Here is a 20,530-nt window from a genome sequence, read left to right on the forward strand (position 1 = left end):
TCATGCGATAACTTTTCCAAGGATCATTTTTGGCAGTAACACAAAGTTGTTAAATAATATAAATCTTTCATCTAAATGTTAATGTTAAATGTTAAATGTAAATGTTAAATATAAATGTAAATGTTAAATGTAAATGTAAATGTTAAATATAAACGTAAATGTTCGATGTTATATATGTTAAATATAAGTGTTAAATGTAAATGTTAAATGTAAATACAAATATCAAATGCTAAATGTAAATGTTAAATGTAAATGTAAATGTAAATGTTCAGTCTACATGTCAGACTTGACGACAGAACATTACAATATTTACGGTAATTCATAGCTTTCAGTCACACTACAAGGGATACCTTGCGGGCAAAAGCGAAGATGTCGACCAACAGTGGACATCGTCGAGCAGTGCAGCCTACTCAATTACGATCGCCATCAAACACAGATCATACCACAATAGCCAGACAGAGATATCTAGAAAAAATTACATTTTGGGAACCTGTGATCCCTTTACTGCACCCGCTGATATTTGTATTTCTATAACGTCGTAGAAGTCCCTGCCTGAGCTCCAGTTTGGAGATATTTACATCTATCTAATAGAAAATCCGTCCCCCTACACACCTCAAAAACTGAAAGCCTACCAAAAGCACAGATAGTAATTTAATTTTCAGAAGGGGATGGGTTCATAACGAGAGTTTGTCCCTGTCTTAATGGGATGTTGTCCGAACCAAAACAACGTTTCAAAACGTGAATTGATCTTCTTCAGTCTTACTTTGTACTTGAGGCATTTTGCGGGCATCTGTGGGAGTGGGAGCACTGATGGTCTCTTCAAAACTCGCCTGATATCCATGGCTAATTAATCCATTCCGAACAGGTAGGCAGGCAGGCTAATCCACAATGTGTATGTGTTTACATACTTCCTCGATCCTGATTGGTCTCGCCGCCGCAGCCAAGGCATTGGAGGGTCACAGACCATAATACAGCGCAGATGAAAATGATTCAGACTACAGCGTTTATATGTTCAACAATTTGAAATTTAGGTGTTTTAAAATTACACCAAATTTATTTCTGATTATTCCAACGGCAGAATACAAGTCCCAGGGAACTTTGAGGTGCGTAAACGCCACTTACAGGTGCGTAAACTATATTTAGAGGTGCGTAAACGCTATTTCCAAAATTCCAGAGGTGCGTAAACGGCGTTTACGTGTGTTTACCCTCCACTACAGCCCTGGTACCACTTACAACTGCATATGCATTACACATTTGATGTGTTCATGAGTAATGTATTATTTGATTTGAGAAGCTGAGTTTTACGGATTTCATATTTGATAATGGAAAAGTGTTTGTAAAGTTTTAGTTTTTTTTTTCCTGTTTAAGTATCCTCACTTACCTCTCCGCTCAGTATGTGGTGCTTTTCTATATGCTGGTCTCAAGGGAGGCTTCAGTTGTCCAAAGCGTTGATAAGAGGCAGCAGCGCTTAGCTGTTTGAAGAATTCAAGTCCTGATTTAGCAGAGTCATATCCAGTATCTCCCCTTGAGTAGCCATCAGGTAGGCCTTCTCTAACTGTACAGACAGGGAAAATATAGAATTAATAACAGTCAGGCAATCAATATCATAGCACTACAATGAATTTCCACATAATATCTGTATTTTAGCAATGTATTTTATATCATGTTAAACCTAAATATACATCTATGCAAATCACAAGTGGGGAATTTTCATAACATGTGAAACAAATATATACTGACAATGAGGAGGTTCAAGCATACTCCACCCTCCTCTGTTTCCTGCCACCATCTCTTCTATCTTCTCCAGCAGCTCTGTCACCTGGCCTCCATCGCTCTTCTTATTATCTACAACATGATACCTGTTCCCACATTTCTCTACAACCCACTGCAGAGCTTTTCCTTCTCTCTCGATGTGCTGCTCAATGGTTGAGTTTCTCAGCCAGTCCCCATAGGTGAACAGCACTATAGTGTGACTCCAGACTCTCTCACCCAGAAGCTCCAGGTGTTCCTGCGCTGTTCTTCTTTCTGTCTCTGTGAATGACTCAGTTACATCAATGACCAGCAGTACAGCATGGGGTCCTGGAGGACACAGAGACACACTGAGGACAATCTCTTGTTTATCACGTTCAGGAGTGTCCACTACAGAACGAGTGCGAATCCATGCGGGTGCCTCCACTGCAGTGATGTGTCTCCCTGCTGTTTCTCCCTCTCTCTTCACACACTCAGCTGTTAGTCCTGAGGTATCAAACTCCTGTCTTCCCAGGATGGTGTTTCCTGATGAACTTTTCCCCTTCCTTCTGCTTCCCAGCAGTACAATCCTCATGTCTGAGATATGTGGAGCACCACCTGGAAACAGACATCATGACACTGCTAAAGACACTGAACATCATGCAACATCATATTAATGCACCTGCCTATGGTTTTACTGTAACAGAATAATCATCCACATTGTCAAATGAACTCTGATCTTGTGTGTTGTCATGCATGTAAATGTGTTTTAGGGTTGATTGCTTTGTGTTTCATGACAATAAGGGAGATCCTGTAGCAGTTGCATTATGTGTATACAAGAATATATGAATGTGTATGTGTGTGAGTGTGTGTGTGTGTGTGTGTGGGGGGGGGGTATGTGTGTGCTTGTATGTATGTATTTGTGTTTAAAGAGAGAGAGACAGTCAGATAGATAGACAGATAGAGAGAGAGAAAGAGAGAGAAAATAAATGAGGTAAATAAGAGCTGTGGTATGTACATTTGTAGGTCCGACAGCTGAACATTTCTCTCACCTGATGATCTGAGAGTCTCTCTGTGCTTCGTCACCTTCATCTTCCTCTCCTCTGCTCTTTTCTCGTCTTTCTTTTTCCTCATCATCAGTCCTTTCATAATCTTTACATCAAAGTCAAAGTGATGGCCTCTGTTTCCTGTCACCATCTCTTCTATCTTCTCCAGCAGCTCTGTCACCTGGCCACCATCGCTCTTCTTATTATCTACAACATGATACCTGTTCCCACATTTCTCTACAAGCCACTGCAGAGCTTTTCCTTCTCTCTCGATGTGCTGCTCAATGGTTGTGTTTCCCAGCCAGTCCCCACGGGTGAACAGCACTATAGTGTGACTCCAGACTCTCTCACCCAGAAGCTCCAGGTGTTCCTGCGCTGCTTTTCTGTGTGTCTCTGTGAATGACTGAATCGCATTAATGACCAACAGTACAGCATGGGGTCCTGGAGGACACAGAGACACACTGAGGACAATCTCTTGTTTATCACGTTCAGGAGTGTTCACTAGAGACATATTTTTAAACCATCTGTGTGCCTCCACTACAGTGATGTGTCTCCCTGCTGTTTCTCCCTCTCTCTTCACACACTCAGCTTTTCTTCCTGAGGTATCAAACTCCTCTCTTCCCAGGATGGTGCTTCCTGATGAACTCTTTCCCTCCTTTCTGCTTCCCAGCAGGACGATCCTCATGTCTGAGATATGTGAAGCACCACCTAGAAACAGACATCATGACACTGCTAAAGACACTGAACATCATGCAACATCATATTAATGCACCTGCATATGGTTTTACTGTAACAGGATAATCATCCACATTGTCAAATGAACTCTGATCTTGTGTGTTGTCATGCATGTTGATGTGTTTTAGGGTTGATTGCTTTGTTTCATGACAATGAAGGAGATCTGGTAGCAGTTGCATTATGTGAATAAAAGAATATTACAAACATGAATGTGTTTGATAATGTGTGTGTGTGGGTGAGTGTGTGTGTGTGTGCTTGTATATATTTATTTGTGTTTAAAGAGAGACAAACAGACAGATAGATAGATAAATAAATAGATAGATAGATAGATAGATAGAGGGAGTGTGGGAGACAGCAAGAGAATGAATGAAGTAAATAAGAGTTGTGGTATGTACATTTCTTGGTACGATAGCTGAAATTTTTCTCACCTGATGATCTGAGAGTCTCTCTGTGCTTCTGCACCTTCATCTTCCTCTCCTCTGCTCTTCTCTCGTCTTCCTTCTTCCTCATCATCAGTTCTTTCATAATCTTTGCATCAAAGTGAAAGTGATGGCTTCTGTTTCTTGCTACCATCTCTTCTAACTTCTCCAGCAGCTCTGTCACCTGGCCACCATCGCTCTTCTTGTTCTCCACAACATGATACCTGTTCCCACATTTGTCTACAACCCACTGCAGAGCTTTTCCTTCTCTCTCGATGTGCTGCTCAATGGTTGTCTTTCCCAGGCAGTCCCCACGGGTGAACAGCACTATAGTGTGACTCCAGACTCTCTCACCCAGAAGCTCCAGGTGTTCCTGAACTTCTCTTCTGTATGTCTCTGTGAATGACACAGTCGCATCAATGGCCAGCAGTACAGCATGGGGTCCTGGAGGACACAGAGACACACTGAGGACAATCTCTTGTCTATCACGTTCAGGAGTGTTCACCACAGAATGAGTGCGAAACCATCCAGGTGCCTCCACTACAGTGATGTGTCTCCCTGCTGTTTCTGCCTCTTTCTTCAAACACTCAGCTGTTAGTCCTGAGGTATCAAACTCCTGTCTTCCCAGGATGGTGTTTCCTGATGAACTCTTCCCCTCCCTTCTGCTTCCAAGCAGTACAATCCTCATGTCTGAGAGATGTGGAGCACCACCTGGAAAAATGACATCATGACACTGCTAAAGACACTGAACATCATGCAACATCATATTAATGCACCTGCCTATGGTTTTACTATAACAGGATAATCATCCACAATGTCAAATGAACTCTGATCTTGTGTGTTGTCATGCATGTCGATGTGTTTTATGGTTGATTGCTTGTGTTTCGTGACAATGAAGGAGATCTGGTAGCAGTTGCATTATGTGAATAAAAGAATATTACGAACATGAATTTGTATATGATTGTGTGTGTGAGTGCTAAATAAGGAGAGAAGGATAGAGAGAGAGAGAGAGAAAGACAGAGGAAGAGAGTAGGACAGAGAGAAAATGAATGGCGATAACAAATGCTGTGTAAATGCATGTGTATTTTCATTAGCTGAAAAATTTGCTCACCTGCTAAAGATCTGAGAGTCTTTCTGAGCTTCTTCATCTTCTTCTTCATCTCTTCTGCTCTCCCCTCTTCTTGTCCCCCAGCAAACTCAAAATCTTACAGTCAAAGTCAAAGTGATGGGAATAAAGTGACCAGGAATAAAGCAAAATAATGCTAATGGTAATAATAAATAGTATTATAATATTCTAATAATACATATATATTATCTTAATATTATAATATTAGCAAAATACTTATGTCCACAACAGTTCAACCAGCTTTTGTGGACAGTTTGCTTTCTGAGTCACAAAATCACCAAAGCCCTTTTGTGTATATCATACTTTCCTTAATACATTATAGAAGTGTACAACATGATCTTTCTATGGCACAGAATGATGATAGTAGTGCATTCTGCATTTCATGCCACAGAATTATAAATGTTGGTCTAGGAAGTCTATTGCATGGGCAGAATGACTTTTGTCTACAAAATGAGTTCTGAAATGAGTGTTGAAAGGGAAATGCCAGTGGCCATGAAATGATGAAATGATGCTCCCACACAACAGGAGAAGCACAGCAGTGCAGTGGCAAAGGGAGTTCAAAGGTCACAAAGTGAGAAGCAGTGTTACTTTAGTTAAGTTACTTACTAAGGGAAGATTCTTAAAGCATAGCTTTGCAAGCTCACTGAAGCTACTAAGAAAAGATCAAATTGGCAATGTTCATGTGATACAAAACTATAAAAAAAATACAATAATCCAAAGTCACATGCCAGCTAAAAATGCCACTCAATTGAGATTTTTGCAAAATATGCCTACATGTTCACAGGTCATACATAAACCAAACAAATAAAATATCCCACTGTTCATGAGAAAGTGCATGGAACATCAGCTTTGGTTTTGTATACAATGTCCATCGGTCAGACACCTGCCTTCCAGAAACTAGAGCGCCGATGGGAGTATTGCACAGGCACTACACTAAAGGTCAAGTGTGTGGAGGTGGCTGCCTGACAAAGGCATTACTGGGCATCATATCACAACAATCGGGATGAAAGAAATGTTATTGCACGATATTGTTTGTAGTTTCAGTAGTTGACTACATAAAAGTAATTTTGCTACTTGAACCACTATGCAAATTTGAATGTAAATGAACTACCAGCAAGTTAGCGCAAAATGTAGTTAAAATACAAGCTTCATTACACGTAGTTCACTATTCCCCAACACTGGTGAGAAGTACATTCAGCTTTTTGTCGACAAAATGAAAAGCACAGCAGCCATTTTAGTGAATCATGAATCATCCCATCAGTTTTCTGTGCAGGAAATAATCTGCTCTTTTCAACATTTTGTGCCCCATGCTAACCCAAAATGCACCAATGGTGTTGTATGGTTTTGTCTTTTAAATAATTGGCAGTGCATGTTTAATTGTGTGTGTGTATGTGATACACTTTCTGATATTCAATTTCTAACCTGTCTATGTTCTGTCCCAAATAGTGGGACATTTTACCTGCAAAGCCAATGGCTGTAATAACATTGTTCCTCATCACCATAACCTATAATTACATATACGGGCCATTCTACCGAATTGGTTCAAAGTGGGATCCCACAACAAGTATTCAGACATAGATATTTACTAAGAATATGTCATGGTCTATTTAAACCCAAGACATTAAATGAGATAGGCATAAGCTAAATATATACAAAATCATCATTTATAGGGTACTTTCTTTTGGGAAGTAGCTGTCTCCAACCCTGACATCTAAATTTCAATTTCTGTAAATAACAATTTTTAGATTTTTTTCAATGCTGTAATTTAAAAGATCTTTATGATAAAGTTTACACAGAACTTGGAAGATTTCGATTTATTGTGTTTTTTTTTTTAATGAAAAAACTATACTCAAAAAATCATGTTCCCAATTTTCATTTCACTACAGAAACACAAGAGTTTTAGCCCATTGGCTGAGCCTGGTTTTTAGCCACACCCCTGCATTTTTGACCAGGCAGTGACACTGCATCCTTGTCCCTCATTGTTAAATGGTTAGTAGCTAAATCCCATACTTTTGATATAATTGTGTTCCAAAGTCTGAAAATCGGCATGTAACCTTAAGAATAGTCACTACCGAACACATATTCTCTTCAATTTAGTAAACTTTTTGGGATTTTATGCAAAGTATTATGTTTTTATGTGCGTCCACCTCTTCAAAGATGTGTATGCTAGCCATGTGCTTGCTACCATTCTTTAGTTATGCTCAAAGTTAGCTACAGTTGTCACTACCGAAGCAGTCACTACCGAAACATATGGTAAAGTTTCGGTAGTGACCTGATCGTTTCGGTAGTGACAAAATGGAATGATAAGTAGTTCAATCCCATCATTTTTAAATAAATGTGTTGTGTGGACTAAATGGTAAACATGTAGATAATGCTGATTTCTATCTGAAATTGTTCAGGGGAGAAAGAATCATAAGACACCAAAATGCCAAAAGGAATTAGAAAAAGTAGAGCAGAGAGGCTGAGAGAATACCGTGAAGTGGCTAACGCGGTCTGTATTTCATATACCACTGTCACTTTTCATAGGTTTCACAGTGTGTTTCACAGTTCGCTTCTTGCACTAACACTGAATAATTTTTCATGTGATGACTTATTTTGCTTTTGTAAGCCAATACTTTCAAAATCAGTCAATAAATATTGTTGGTTTTGACTTATGTTACCCCTTCTTTATGATGTTACTGGACATATCATGTGTCCTGTTAAGCTATGTTACATCATACAACATTTGAGACACGTGGATAATGAAAAAGTGGGATAATTTAATGTGGAGCCACATCATGTTTGCTTATGAAGGCTCCTGGATGCAACTTTCTTCCATAGCTTTCCACCTGTAACTTGCTACTCTAGCTATGTAGCAAGAGGGGACATATTACTGTTGTGTGCTGCCAATAGTGGACAAAAATGTATTGCTGTATGAGTTAATCAGCTAACTTAATGTACCTACTTAATGGGTCGCCTTAATCATTATCAAAAAAAATTGCCCCCCCTGAAAAAAAATTCAGGAGCCGCCACTGGTCACTCCCAAAACTTTACCATATGTTTTGGTAGTGACTGTTTCGGTAGTGACAATTCTAGCTAACTTTGAGCATAAATAAATAATTCTAGCAAGCACATGGCTAGCAAACAAATCTTTGAAGAGGTGTACACACAAACAAACACAATACTTTGCGTAAAACCCCCAAAAGTTTACTTAATTGAAGAAAATATGTGTTCGGTAGTGACAATTCTTAATGTTACACACTGATTTTCAGACTTTGGAACACATTTATATCAAAAGTATGGGATCTAGCTACTTACCATTCAGCCATGAGGGACAGGGATGCAGTATGACTGGTTATAAATGCAGGGGTGTGGCTAAAAAACAGGCTCAGCCAATGGACTAAAACTACTGTGTTTCGGTAGTGACATGAAAAGGTCTCGGTTACTTACGTAACCTCAGTTCCTTGAGCAGGAACCAGACATAACAGTGTGGTACATGACGTTAGTCATGAGCCTAAATCGAAGCATTTATCCATTCACGCCTGAAAGGCAGCGAGATCTGTCAGTGCGCACTCCTGAGCCCGCCCCCTCAGGAGTCTATATCTTAGATTGCGCATCAGATCTCTGTCTCTTTGAAAACTTCGCAAGACACGAAGTGCCAGCTCCGAGTATATCCTTTACGCTACCAAAAGTCAAAGAGTTTTGTGTGCTTTTGCTCTCTACGAGTTGGTGAGTTATTCGGGTTCTTTAACCCTCACTAGCTCAGGGCGCTGCAAAATTCGTTGGCTCAACTTATTTTTGGAAGTAGTAGCTGCTATCCTAGCTGCCTAGCTGGCTAAGTTTCTGACTAGCCTGCTAGCTTGCTAACAACGTGTTCGTTGCTGATAGTGTGCTTGTGTATTAACACTTTCTTCTACTTTGAGATTGAAAAGATGTCCAGACACTACCTCGACTGCGGGCACACCCGTGTGAAGGTTGACCGCCACCGTCGTTGCGTGATCTGCCTCGGCAAGGACCACGCAGTGGTCACGCTCTCGGGCGCTGACCCTGTCTGTGCCATCTGTGCTAGCCTCCCGCTATGGGAGCTCAAGGGCGCCGAGGGGGCTGCACCGGCTCCATCCGGGGCTAACGCCCCTGTAGGACCGAGTGCGCCTCCAGCCGTAGGCTCTGTGAGCGAGAGCAGTCGCTTTGCAGCTGCAGCTCCGCTCTTTGGCCTCTCCCTGTCACCGCCACCTGCCAGTCCTGGGGCTGCGGGCAGCGAGGCGGAGGAGCTACCACTGGGCGGTGTCCTGCCCGAACTCGAGGTGGACATCGACCTGGATGATGATAGTCTGCTGGACTACTCCGATGAGCACAGCTCAATCGCAGAGGCAATGCAGACAAGCCAGGACATTAGGATGCGGGTGGACGGGGAGTTTTATGCTGGCTCCGCCGCGCCAGTTCCCAGCTGCCTCCCCTTCTTCGAGGAGGTGCACGAGGAACTGCAGGCGACATGGGCGACCCCTTACTCGGGCCGGGCCCCGGTGCCGGGGTTCGCACCCTACATGCAGCTCCACAGGGCTAGTGAGAGGGGCTACCTCTCCTTCCCTCAGGTGGAGGATGCAGTAGCGGGCTACCTCTCGCCCGCCTCCCCCACGATGCGCCTCGGCCAGAAGCCTCTCCTGCCTACACGGGTGGCCAGGCACCAGGCTCAGCTGGCAGAGAAAGCCTACTTGGCTGCAGGGCAGGCTGCCTGCACAACCAACACGGCTGCGCTGCTACAGCGATATCAGGCAAAGCTCCTGACTGAGCTTGCCTTGTCGCTGGGGGAGGATCACCCCTCGGTGGCAGAGCTCCGTCACGCGACGGACTTGTCACTCAGACTGACCCGGTGCACCTCACAGGCACTGGGGAGGGTGATGGGTGCCGCGGTGGCTACCCAGAGGTCTCTGTGGCTATCACTGGCTAAGCTCTCAGACAGAGAGAAAGCACCACTCCTCGACGCCCCGGTCTCTGTCCAAGGCGTCTTCGGTGAAGCAGTGGTCACAATGGCTGCCAGGTTCGAGGAACAGCAAAAGAGCAGAGAGGCATTCCAGGCTTGGATGCCTCGCTTTAGCGGCCCGGGTGAGACGTCCTCCTCAGGACACACCACACCCACACTGGGCAAGAAGCGAGGCGGGTTCCGCTCGCCAGTTCCTCCAGCGAAGGTGCCCACAGAGACACCCCTTCCGCCCTCCAGCTCAGCCTGCAGCACAGCAGCAGCCAGCTGCGCGCCCTGCCCAGGGCGCAGCCCAGGCCCCGCGACAGCACTCCGCTCGCCGCGGGCGGGGCAGAGGTAGGCCTCAGGCTTCCTGATGGTGACAGTCAACCAGTGGTCACACAGGGGGGAGCGGTGGAGCCCACACCGCCTCCACAGAAATCAGCCCGTTGCTCACGTGTGAAAATCATGTCCAGCACGGTAAGCAGGTTCTCACAAGCACCACACTCATATGTCCTAACTCCTGTCCCGATGGCGCAGTGCCCAGACATGCTTGTGTGACTCCCCCCGCGATGCACACAGTGCAATCGCACCCCCCAATTTTTTTTCAAAACCATGAGGGGGCAACCCCAGATCTCGTCCCCCTCCCTAGGCGGAGTGGGTGTAGATCTAGGTTTAGACTCATTGACCATGAGCGGGTTAGTTCCCGACAAATTCAACTCAAAGCACAACCTGGCTGGTTGTGTGGCGAGTTGGCGCGCATGCGCAGTTTCACCATGGGTGCTAAGAATGATCACAGAGGGTTACGTGCTGCAATTCGCCCGTCCCCCTCCGCCATTCAGCGGAGTGATCCAATCTGTGGTGCAGCGAGAACAGTCTCACTTCCTATGGGAAGAGATAGTCTCCCTGCTCAGAAAAGAAGCGATGAGCATAGTTCCTCCTGAGGAGGAAGCTTCAGGCTTCTACAGCCGTTACTTCCTGGTCCCAAAAAAGGACGGGAATTATCGGCCAATAGTCATTTAGTCATTTAGCAGACGCTTTTATCCAAAGCGACTTACATATGTGCGACTTACAATGTATACACATTTTACACTGATGGCACACTGCACATCAGGAGCAATTAGGGGTTCAGTGTCTTGCTCAAGGACACTTCGACAGGGAATCGAACTAGCAACCTTCTGATTACTAAGCGACTTCTCTACCACTGTACTAGGGCTGCACGATTAATTGAATTTTAATCGCGATCACGATTTTGGCTGCCCCAATTAAATGACGATGATCGTCTGCGATTAAAATGCGTGCTCGAAAACCGTTATTCTGTCTCTTCCGGGTTTATAAGATATCTTGAAATCGACCGAGTGACGGTCATTTTTCAAGGTAGCATTGATGCAGCCTTGAAGCTGCCTATTATCCATACAACTGTGCGCCAGCTCCCTCCGGCAACTGCAAATTGTAAATAAAGATGGCGGACCAAACTCCGCTGACAGCTGTGTTTTGTATGTAAATTATTCCTCGTTTTCTCGCTTAGATTTTTTTTTAAGTTACAGAAAAATAGACACTGTACCATCCGATAACACCTTGTATGTAACCAGCAATAATGGTTGATGTGATTTTGCGAGGCGTCAGTCTGATTGGTCCAGATTTGACAGGAGAGTCTCATATTCAGGACAACCGTTTACATTTAATTTACATTTAGTCATGTAGCAGACGCTTTTGTCCAAAGCGACGTACAAGGGAGAGAATAGTCAAGCTACGAGCAATATAACCTGGTGTAACAATAAATACTACTTTACATAAGAAATATAAGCTACCGTTTACCAAACTCCGTTACGTAGCTACATATGCCATGTGTTTGTATGGTGAAGACTGATATTTAATGACAAAGTAGTTAACATAGCTAGCTACTAGCAAGCTTTAGATTCCTGCGCTAGCAAGAAGCCTTTGCTTGCTAACTGTTGTAGCTAGCTCTTGCTGCTGAGTTTTCAAAGTTGACTTCAATGTTTCAATGTAATTTATTCCATGATCAGGGTGTTTTTACTGCTTTCAACACTGCTAGCTACAACAGTAAGCAAGCAAAGGCTTCTTGCTAGCGCAGGAATCTTCTGAGGCAGTCAGCGGAGCTCTAGAATCTTAGCTAGATCAGCAAGCTAGCAGCTAAACAATACAATGTAATAACATGAGAGGACAAGCCACGTTCGCAATTACAAGGGCTAACTGTAAGAATGATGAACAAATTCAATAAAATGATCTTTGTGACTGAAATTACTGTTGTTTACTGTGTAGTGCTCAACACTTCAAACTAGCAGCAAGCTTAAAGCTAGCTAGGAGCCATGTTACCTACTGGCAGATCAACGTCAACTGTTGAACAGGGGGGCGTGGCCGGAGCGAGATCAGCGCAGACGTGACAGTGGTTTCAGTGGTTTTGTTTTTTAATTAATGTTTGTTCATCATTGCGATCGTTGTTGTGTTTTTTGAAAGAATGCAAGCCAAAAAAATACAGGGGAATTTGGGCGATTTGTATGCACAAAATGATAGTATGAATAATCGTGATAAATAATCGTGATCTCAATTTTGATCAAAATAATCGCGATTATGATTTTGGCCATAATCGTGCAGCCTTAAACTGTACCACTGTCGCCCGTATATTAGATCTACGTGTGTACAAAGCACTCATGCCGCTACGGTTCAGAATGTTGACCCCACGCCGGCTTGTGCAGTTTATAAGGCCAAACGATTGGTTTATCACGATAGACTTAAAAGTCGCATATTTCCACGTTCCGATCCACCACAGACATCAGAGATATCTGAGGTTTGCATTCGGAGGAATAGCGTACCAATTCAACGCACTCCCATTCGGCCTAGCTCTAGCGCCGAGGGTATTCACAAAGTGCGTAGAAGCAGCCATCGCCCATTGCGTCTACGCGCCTTACGCGTATACAATAATCTGGACGACTGGTTAATAGCTGCTAATTCAGAGGCTGCAGCGGTGCAGGACGGCCATCTAGTGGTGGCGCCTGTATCGACTGGGCTTTGTGATAAACAGGGAAAAAAGCGTTCTGTGCCCAAAGCAAATTACGCATTTTCTAGGCATGGTTCTAGACCACCTCCATGGAGGTCAGGCTGTCTCAAGAACGAATAAATGCCATCAAAACGTGCGTGCGCCAGTTCCGACTGGGACAGTCAGTCTCGTCGCTGTGCTGCCAATGCCTGTTAGGAATGATGGCGTCAGCCGCCATCGCACTCCCGCTGGGGATGTTGCGTATGCGGCCATTCCAAATATGGTACCTGTCTATGAGGCTCAACGCAGTCACAGACAGGCACCGCAGAGTAGTGGTGTCCTCCAGATGCAGGAAAGCCCTGGCGATCTGGAGGACCCCCTGGTTTCTCGCCGTGTCGGGCACTATGGGCATAGTGTCGCGTTGCGTAGTGGTGACCACAGACGCCTCCACCCTGGGGTGGACCTGTTATCGAGGGGCGATCCTCGAGCAGCAGACTGTTGTCTACACCCACAAGTGATAGAACAGATCTGGGTGCGTTTTTTCAGGGCACAGGTGGACCTGTTCGCGAACAGGCAGAACACCTGCTGCCCGCTCTGGTTCTCGCTAGGGGGCGACAACCCCCCACTAGGCATAGACGCGCCGATCCCGCTCCTCCAGCAAGTGCTGTGCAGGGTAGCGGACGAGGGCAGAGAATTGTTATTGATAGCCCCCCACTGGCCCAATCAGCCGTGGGCGGCAGATCTAGTCAATATGTCAGTGCAGCAGCCTTGGGAGCTGCCTCTGTCTCCAGGTCGTGCCGCTTTGCGCTATACAACATCCGCAAAATCAGGCCGTACCTAACCCAGTATGCCACCCAGCTGCTGGTGCAAACCTTGGTGAGCTCCCGCCTTGACTACTGCAACACCCTCCTAACGGGCCTGCCGGCTTGCGTGGTGAAACCACTACAGATGATCCAGAACGCGGCGGCGCGTCTGGTGTTCAACCAACCGAAAAGGGCACACGTCACCCCGCTACTCATCGAGCTCCACTGGCTGCCAGTAGCTGCTCGCATTAAGTTCAAGTCACTTATGCTTGCCTACAGAGTGCTTACTGGTTCTGCTCCCACCTACCTAAATGCTCTTGTAAGGGCAAATGTTACACCCAGGACGCTGCGCTCGTCTAGTGAGCGTCGTTTGGCACTGCCGTCCGTGCAAGCACGGCAATCCAGACTATTCTCATTTGTAGTTCCACGTTGGTGGAACGAACTGCCTAGTACTACCAGAGCAGGGGCGTCCCTCTCTACCTTCAAGAAGCTTTTGAAGACCCAACTCTTCAGAGAGCACCTCCCCTCCTAACTGGCACCTGACTAGCGCTTAACTTGCACTTCAGTAGTTACATTCCTGCACTTCTTTTTTTTCCTCTTTTCTAGGTTGTTGTTTTTCTAATTCTCATGTAAAGTAGTATTTATTGTTACACCATGCTTTTTTATTGCTCTTAGCTTGACTGTTCTCTCCCTTGTACGTCGCTTTGGACAAAAGCGTCTGCTAAATGACTAAATGTAAATGTAAATGCCTCTGCGGAGAGACCTCCTAACGCAGGCGCACAGGACAGTGTGGCACCCCCATCCGGAGTGGTGGCATCTCAGATGATGTTGTTTGATGAGGGGAAGGCTGCTTCCACTCTCAAAGTGCACATGGCTGCCATTTCAGCCTGCCACGCAGGCATTAATGGCAGTTCTCCTGGCAGTCACCCGCTAGCGTCACGCTTTATGGCGGGGGTGAGACGGCTCAGGGTGCCAGAGAGACACCTCATACCCTCTTGGGATCTGCTAGTGGTGTCACGTGCTCTCACAGGGCCTCCGTTCGAGCCCCTGGAGACAGTGGACATAAAGTTTGTCTCTTTAAAGACTGCGCTGCTGCTGGCGTTAACGTCAGCAAAGCGCGTTGGTGACATGCAAGCCCTGTCAGTCAGCCCATCGTGCCTTCAGTTCTCGATCGCTGGTGACAGAGTGGTTATGCGACCTAATGCTGCTTACACACCTAAGGTGGTGGTAACCCCATTCCGCAATCAGGTGATTGAATTAGCAGTCAGATCAATTATTTGTGTGCTTTGGTGCACATGCAAAAGGCAGACCTCTATCAAAACCGAGCCTCTCCCGTTGGATAGTAGAGGCTATCGTGTTGTCTTAGTGAACTGCGACAAGGAACTATGGACATGATCTTTTGAGTATAGTTTTTTCTTTTTTATTAAACCCACAATAAATCTAAATCTTCCAAGTTCTGTTTAAACTTAATCATAAAGATCTTTGAAATTAGATCATTGAAAAAAAATTAAACGAATGTAAAAAGTGTTATTTACAGAAATTGAAATTTAGATATCAGGGTTGGGGACAGCTACTTCCCAATAGAAAGTACCCTAATAAATGATGATTTTGTATATATTTAGCTTATCCCTATCTCATTTAATGTCTTGGGTTTAAATAGACCATAACATATTCTTAGTAAATATCTATGTCTGAACACTTAATTGTTTTGTAAATAGTTTTTCTTGTTGTTGGACCACACTTTGCACCAATTCGGTAAGATGGCCCATATACACTTGAAAAGGCAAACTTATCTCAGTCATGGTTGTTATTATTTTTGGGGAAAAAGTAGCAATTTATAACAAAATCATATGCTTAACCTACATACACTATAGAAACTATCAAAAAACTATTCAATGAAATGAATTTCTTTGGTATTTTTGTGATTAGCAATGATGATTGCTGGGTAATATGTATGTTGTTGTCCAATGTCAAGTCTCTATTTGATCATGTGACAATACAATACGCTATAGTTAAACCAATTTGAAGGTCTGATAACCTAGTTCATTGAGCACAACTTTACTCGAAACAATGCCTTTTAAGCACAAGAGTCGAAGTACAAAAGGGCATGAGAAAAAAGAACAGGAGGAGAAGGCGGCAAAGCTGCCTAAATTAGATTATTTTAGCTTTTTAACTAGCCCGTCAACTAGTCGTCAGCCCACGGAGTCAGCAGAGCAGCAGTTCAGCTGGGATCAGCATCACTGCTTCTGCCCTAAGTGGTGTGTCAGCGACCATGCAACAGGTAACCTACGGCTATTGTGATAGATATACATTTCAAGACAAGTTATAGCCTACATACATTATGGTAGGGCAGAATTACTAGGCTACAAGTTGGGTAAATAGTGGTCTCTATTATTATTACTTTCTAACCATTTTTACGGTAAGAAATGTTCCTGCTGAGAGTCAAACTAGACTTAGTTCATTGTGTACACACCCATCGCTTCTTAAATATGTTAGGTTGATTAATTAAACACTATTTATATCGATACCTTTGTAGGGAACGCTACGATTTTTGTATTTATTTTTTGCGTTCACTAGGGGGGGCCGTCATAATATCTTGCACCTGGGCCCGTCGTTACTACGTTACGCCACTGAGTGTCCCACATGCCTTTTGGCGAACTCGAGTCCATATTTTGAGTTTTTTTCAACAGTGGTCTTCTACCAGGCTAATGGTCTCATTTGCCCATCTTCCTCTCCTGCCGGGGCGGGCTTCTTCTTCGTGGATAAGAAGGACAAGACACTGCGCCCCTGCATTGACTACAGGGGTTTGAACGACATCACAATCAAGAATCGGTATCCCCTCCCGCTCATCTCTTCCGCCTTTGAACTGTTGAAGAACACCAAGATCTTCACGAAATTAGATTTAAGAAATGCCTAACATTTGGTGAGAATAAGGGAGGGGGGTGAATGAAAAACTGCTTTCAACACCCCTAGTGGTCACTATGAGTACCTTGTGATGCCTTTTGGCCTTTCAAATGCTCCAGCTGTATTTCAGACGCTGGTGAATGATGTCCTCCGAGACATGCTGAACCAGTTTGTTTTCGTCTACCTGGACGACATCTTGATCTTCTCCCCTGATGAAGAGACTCACGTTGAACATGTCCGGCGCGTTCTAAAGCGTCTTCTAGCCAATCACCTCTTTGCTAAGGCTGAAAAGTGTGAATTTCATGTCCCCTCCGTCACATTCCTGGGATTCATTGTCTCGGAGGATAACATCCAGATGGACCCTGCAAAGGTCAGTGCTGTCACAGAGTGGCGAACACCGTCAACCCGCAAGCAACTTCAGCAATTCCTGGGCTTCGCCAACTTCTAGAGGCGATTCATTAGGAATTTCAGTTCAGTCGCCGCTACGCTACATGCCCTAACCTCCTCCAACGTCCGGTTTCTGTGGTCCCTCCCGGCTGAACAAGCGTTCAAGAGGTTGAAAGAGAATTTCACCTCGGTTCCGGCCCTCACTTTTTCGGACCCTCATCAACAGTTTGTCGTGGAGGTCGATGCCTCAGACTTAGGGATCGGGGGGGATCCTCTCACAAAGGTCTCAAGCGGACAACAAGCTCCATCCCTGCGCCTTCCTATCTCAAAAACTCTCTCCTGCCGAGAGGAACTATGACGTGGGGAATAGGGAGTTGCTGGCTGTTAAGGTGGCTTTGGAGGAGTGGCGCCACTGGCTGGAGGGAGCAGAACACCCTTTCCTGGTGTGGATGGATCACAAGAACCTGGAATATATCCGCTCTGCCAAAAGGCTTAACTCTAGGCAGGCCAGATGGACCTTGTTTTTCAATAGGTTCAACTTTTCCTTGTCATACCGTCCTGGGTCCAAGAATGTGAAGCGGGACGCACTTTCCCATCTGTTTGACCCTAGTTCTGCCCCGAGGTCCCCCTCCAACATCCTGCATCCATCCTGTGTGGTAGGGGCAATAACTTGGGGAATCGAGAAGAAGGTCAGACAGGCTAACGTGAATTGTCAGGTGCCGGATGGTTGCCCCCGTAACCGGTTGTTTGTCCCTGCCCTCCTTCGTCCCCAGGTCATCCATTGGGCCCACACCTCCCGGGTGTCCTGCCACCCGGAGTACGACGGACCCTTTTTGTTATAAAACAACGCTTCTGGTGGTTGTCCATGGAAAGAGAGGTTGGGGAATATGTGGCTGCCTGCCTGCTGCCGGTGTGTGCTCGAAACAAGAGCTCGCGACGCCCACCCTCTGGTCTCCTGCAGCCGCTCCCTGTGCCCCATCGTCCCTGGTCTGACATCTCCCTAGACTTTGTCACTGGTTTGCCTCCCTCTGAAGATAACACCACTATTTTAACAGTTGTTGATCGATTCTCCAAGATGGTTTATTTCATTCCTATGCCTAAGCTGCCTTCTGCCAAGGGAACTGCGGAGGCAGTCTTATTACATGTTTTCCGAATCCATGGTTTTCCTAAGGATATGGTTTCAGCCCGGGGACCCCAGTTTATCTCCCAGTTCTGGAAGGCTTTCTGTTGGGGCAACAGTCAGTCTTTCCTCCGGATACCATCCCCAGTCCAACGGCCAGTCGGAGCGGCTGAATCTAGAACTGGAGACCGGCCTACGGTGTCTTGTTTCTCAAAATCCAGCTTCCTGGAGCAAGCATTTGATTTGGGTGTATGCACACAACACTTTACCAAGTTCTGCTACCGGTCTTTCCCCGTTCCAGTGTGCATACGGTTACCAGCCACCACTGTTTCCCGATCTAGAGTTGGAGGTCAGTGTTCCCTCTGCTCAGATGTTCATCCGCAGAAATCTGGAATGGGGCCCGTGTGGCGCTTCTGAGAAGCTCTGCTCGCTCAAAGAAGATGGCGGACCAACGCCGGACCCCCGCCCCAGTTTACCAACCTGGTAATAGAGTTTGGCTGTCTACTCGTGACATCCCTCTACGTGTCGAGTCCCGCAAGTTGGCTCCCCGTTTTATTGGACCTTTCCCAGTCTCCAGGGTTGTCAATCCTGCAGCAGCGCTGCAAAGCCCCCTTCTCCTCCAAGAATCATCGATGGAGGTCCGGTGTATACCGTCAAGCGCCTCTTGGCAGTTTGCCGTCGCAGCCGCGGGCGCCAGTACTTGGTGGACTAGAAAGGGTACGGTCCTGAGGAGAGGTCATGGGTGTCCACTACTACCATCATGGATCCTACCCTCATCCAAGATTTTCTCCGTCTCTACCCTGACCAGCCTGGGACGGAAGGGTGGCGTCCCTAGAGGGAGGGGTACTGTTAAGTCCCGGCTCATAAAATAAGTTATGTTTCCTTAATTATCTTATTTTACTCAGTGTTCTGTGTTTGTTTCCTCATCTCTCCTCTCGTTTCAGATATCTCACGCCCTGCCCTTGTGTGTGCTCCGCCTTGTTGATTGTCTGCCCCGTCTTGATTATTGTCACCTGTCCCGTCATGATTATTGTCACCTGTTCCTCAACACCTTGTGTATATAGTCTGTGTGTTCCTGTTGTCTCGTTGCCAGTTCGTCTAAGTTTCCTCCGTGTTGTTAGCGTTCCAGCGATTTCTCATGTTAATACTTTCCCTCGTGATACCAAACCCTGCCTGCCTTATCGACTCTGCTTTTGCCTCTTCCCTACTGGTACTTCTGCCTGATCATCTACCGTCTACCTGTGTACCGAACCTGGACTGGAGCTACATCGACCCCTGCCACTGCCTGCCACTTGTTGGATTTGTTTACTTGTTATTGGACTGCCTTATCGTGTACCGAACTCGGAAAGTAAAACGTTTTGATTTACTCTTTACCCCTGTCTCTGAGTCTGCTATTGAGTATTGTACAAAACACTGTTCGTTACACATTTCACTAATTGTGAGACTTCTAGCACCAATTGGCTGGACTTCTGTTGAATTAGGTCAGTCACTTTAAAGGGGGTGAATACTTATGCAATCACATAATGTTTCATTACATATTTGTATTTAATTGACATAACTGTGTAGAAATCTGTTTTCACTTTGACATTAAAGAGGGCTTTTTTGTGATTTTGTTTGTCAAAAAAGCTAATATTGACCATGATTGATTTATAAAAGCAAAAAAAGGGGAAACATCCAAGGGGCTGAATACTTATGCAAGGCACTGTATGTGAAACGGCCTTTTTTGTGCCACGGTAGGAAGTGGGCATTTCACCTTCTCACAAAGGCGTGCCCTTTAAATGAGAAATAACAGCTGCCGATATACAGAAAATGCTGATAAATGGAAATTAACTCCAAGAGGCAAAGCAGTGTTTCCTCTGCTTATATCCTATGTCAAACATTTATTTAAGTAGTCACGGACAAAGATAAAGTTAGAGTTTGCTTCATAACAATCAATTTCATTGTTGCTTAGCCAGAATCTTTTACTTGCTAATAGTAGCTATTCGTAATTATATGCTAGATTGCCCAGATAATGGTATTTAACCATGGAATTCATCTACTTTATACCACTTGAGAATATGTTTATTTTGTCCATTCATTGACTGCCTAAACGCACTATCTGTGGTAGAAATGTCAATAGGCAGTTTACCATTATTTATTATGACTAGAACGGTGATTAAACATTGTAACCGGATCTGCTTTACCCTTTCATGCACCGTGTCCACATTTGTGGACAGTGAATTTAACTCCATTTCAGAGGTCATGGATAAGGTTAGTTGAAAGTACGTTGATTTACCAGATTTTTGAAGAGCACTCATCTTCAGTCACAGGCGGTCAGCTTTGTGGTGG

At 45.0% G+C, this 20,530-nt stretch overlaps 1 protein-coding gene across 1 annotated transcript; it reads right to left on the bottom strand.

Moving 5' to 3' along the window:
• Positions 1-1,468: 1,468 nt before the first annotated feature.
• On the bottom strand, positions 1,469-20,530 carry LOC122129245 (GTPase IMAP family member 4-like). The gene is made up of 5 exons (XM_042704234.1): positions 20,478-20,530; positions 5,040-5,132; positions 3,938-4,639; positions 2,051-2,346; positions 1,469-1,555 (listed from the first exon to the last, which is right to left on the bottom strand). Exons 1-5 carry the CDS (start codon positions 20,497-20,499, stop codon positions 1,469-1,471), a joined length of 1,200 nt encoding a protein of 399 aa, XP_042560168.1. The 5' UTR covers positions 20,500-20,530.

This window comes from Clupea harengus, unplaced genomic scaffold (assembly GCF_900700415.2).
Source record: "Clupea harengus unplaced genomic scaffold, Ch_v2.0.2, whole genome shotgun sequence".
NCBI lineage: Eukaryota > Metazoa > Chordata > Actinopteri > Clupeiformes > Clupeidae > Clupea > Clupea harengus.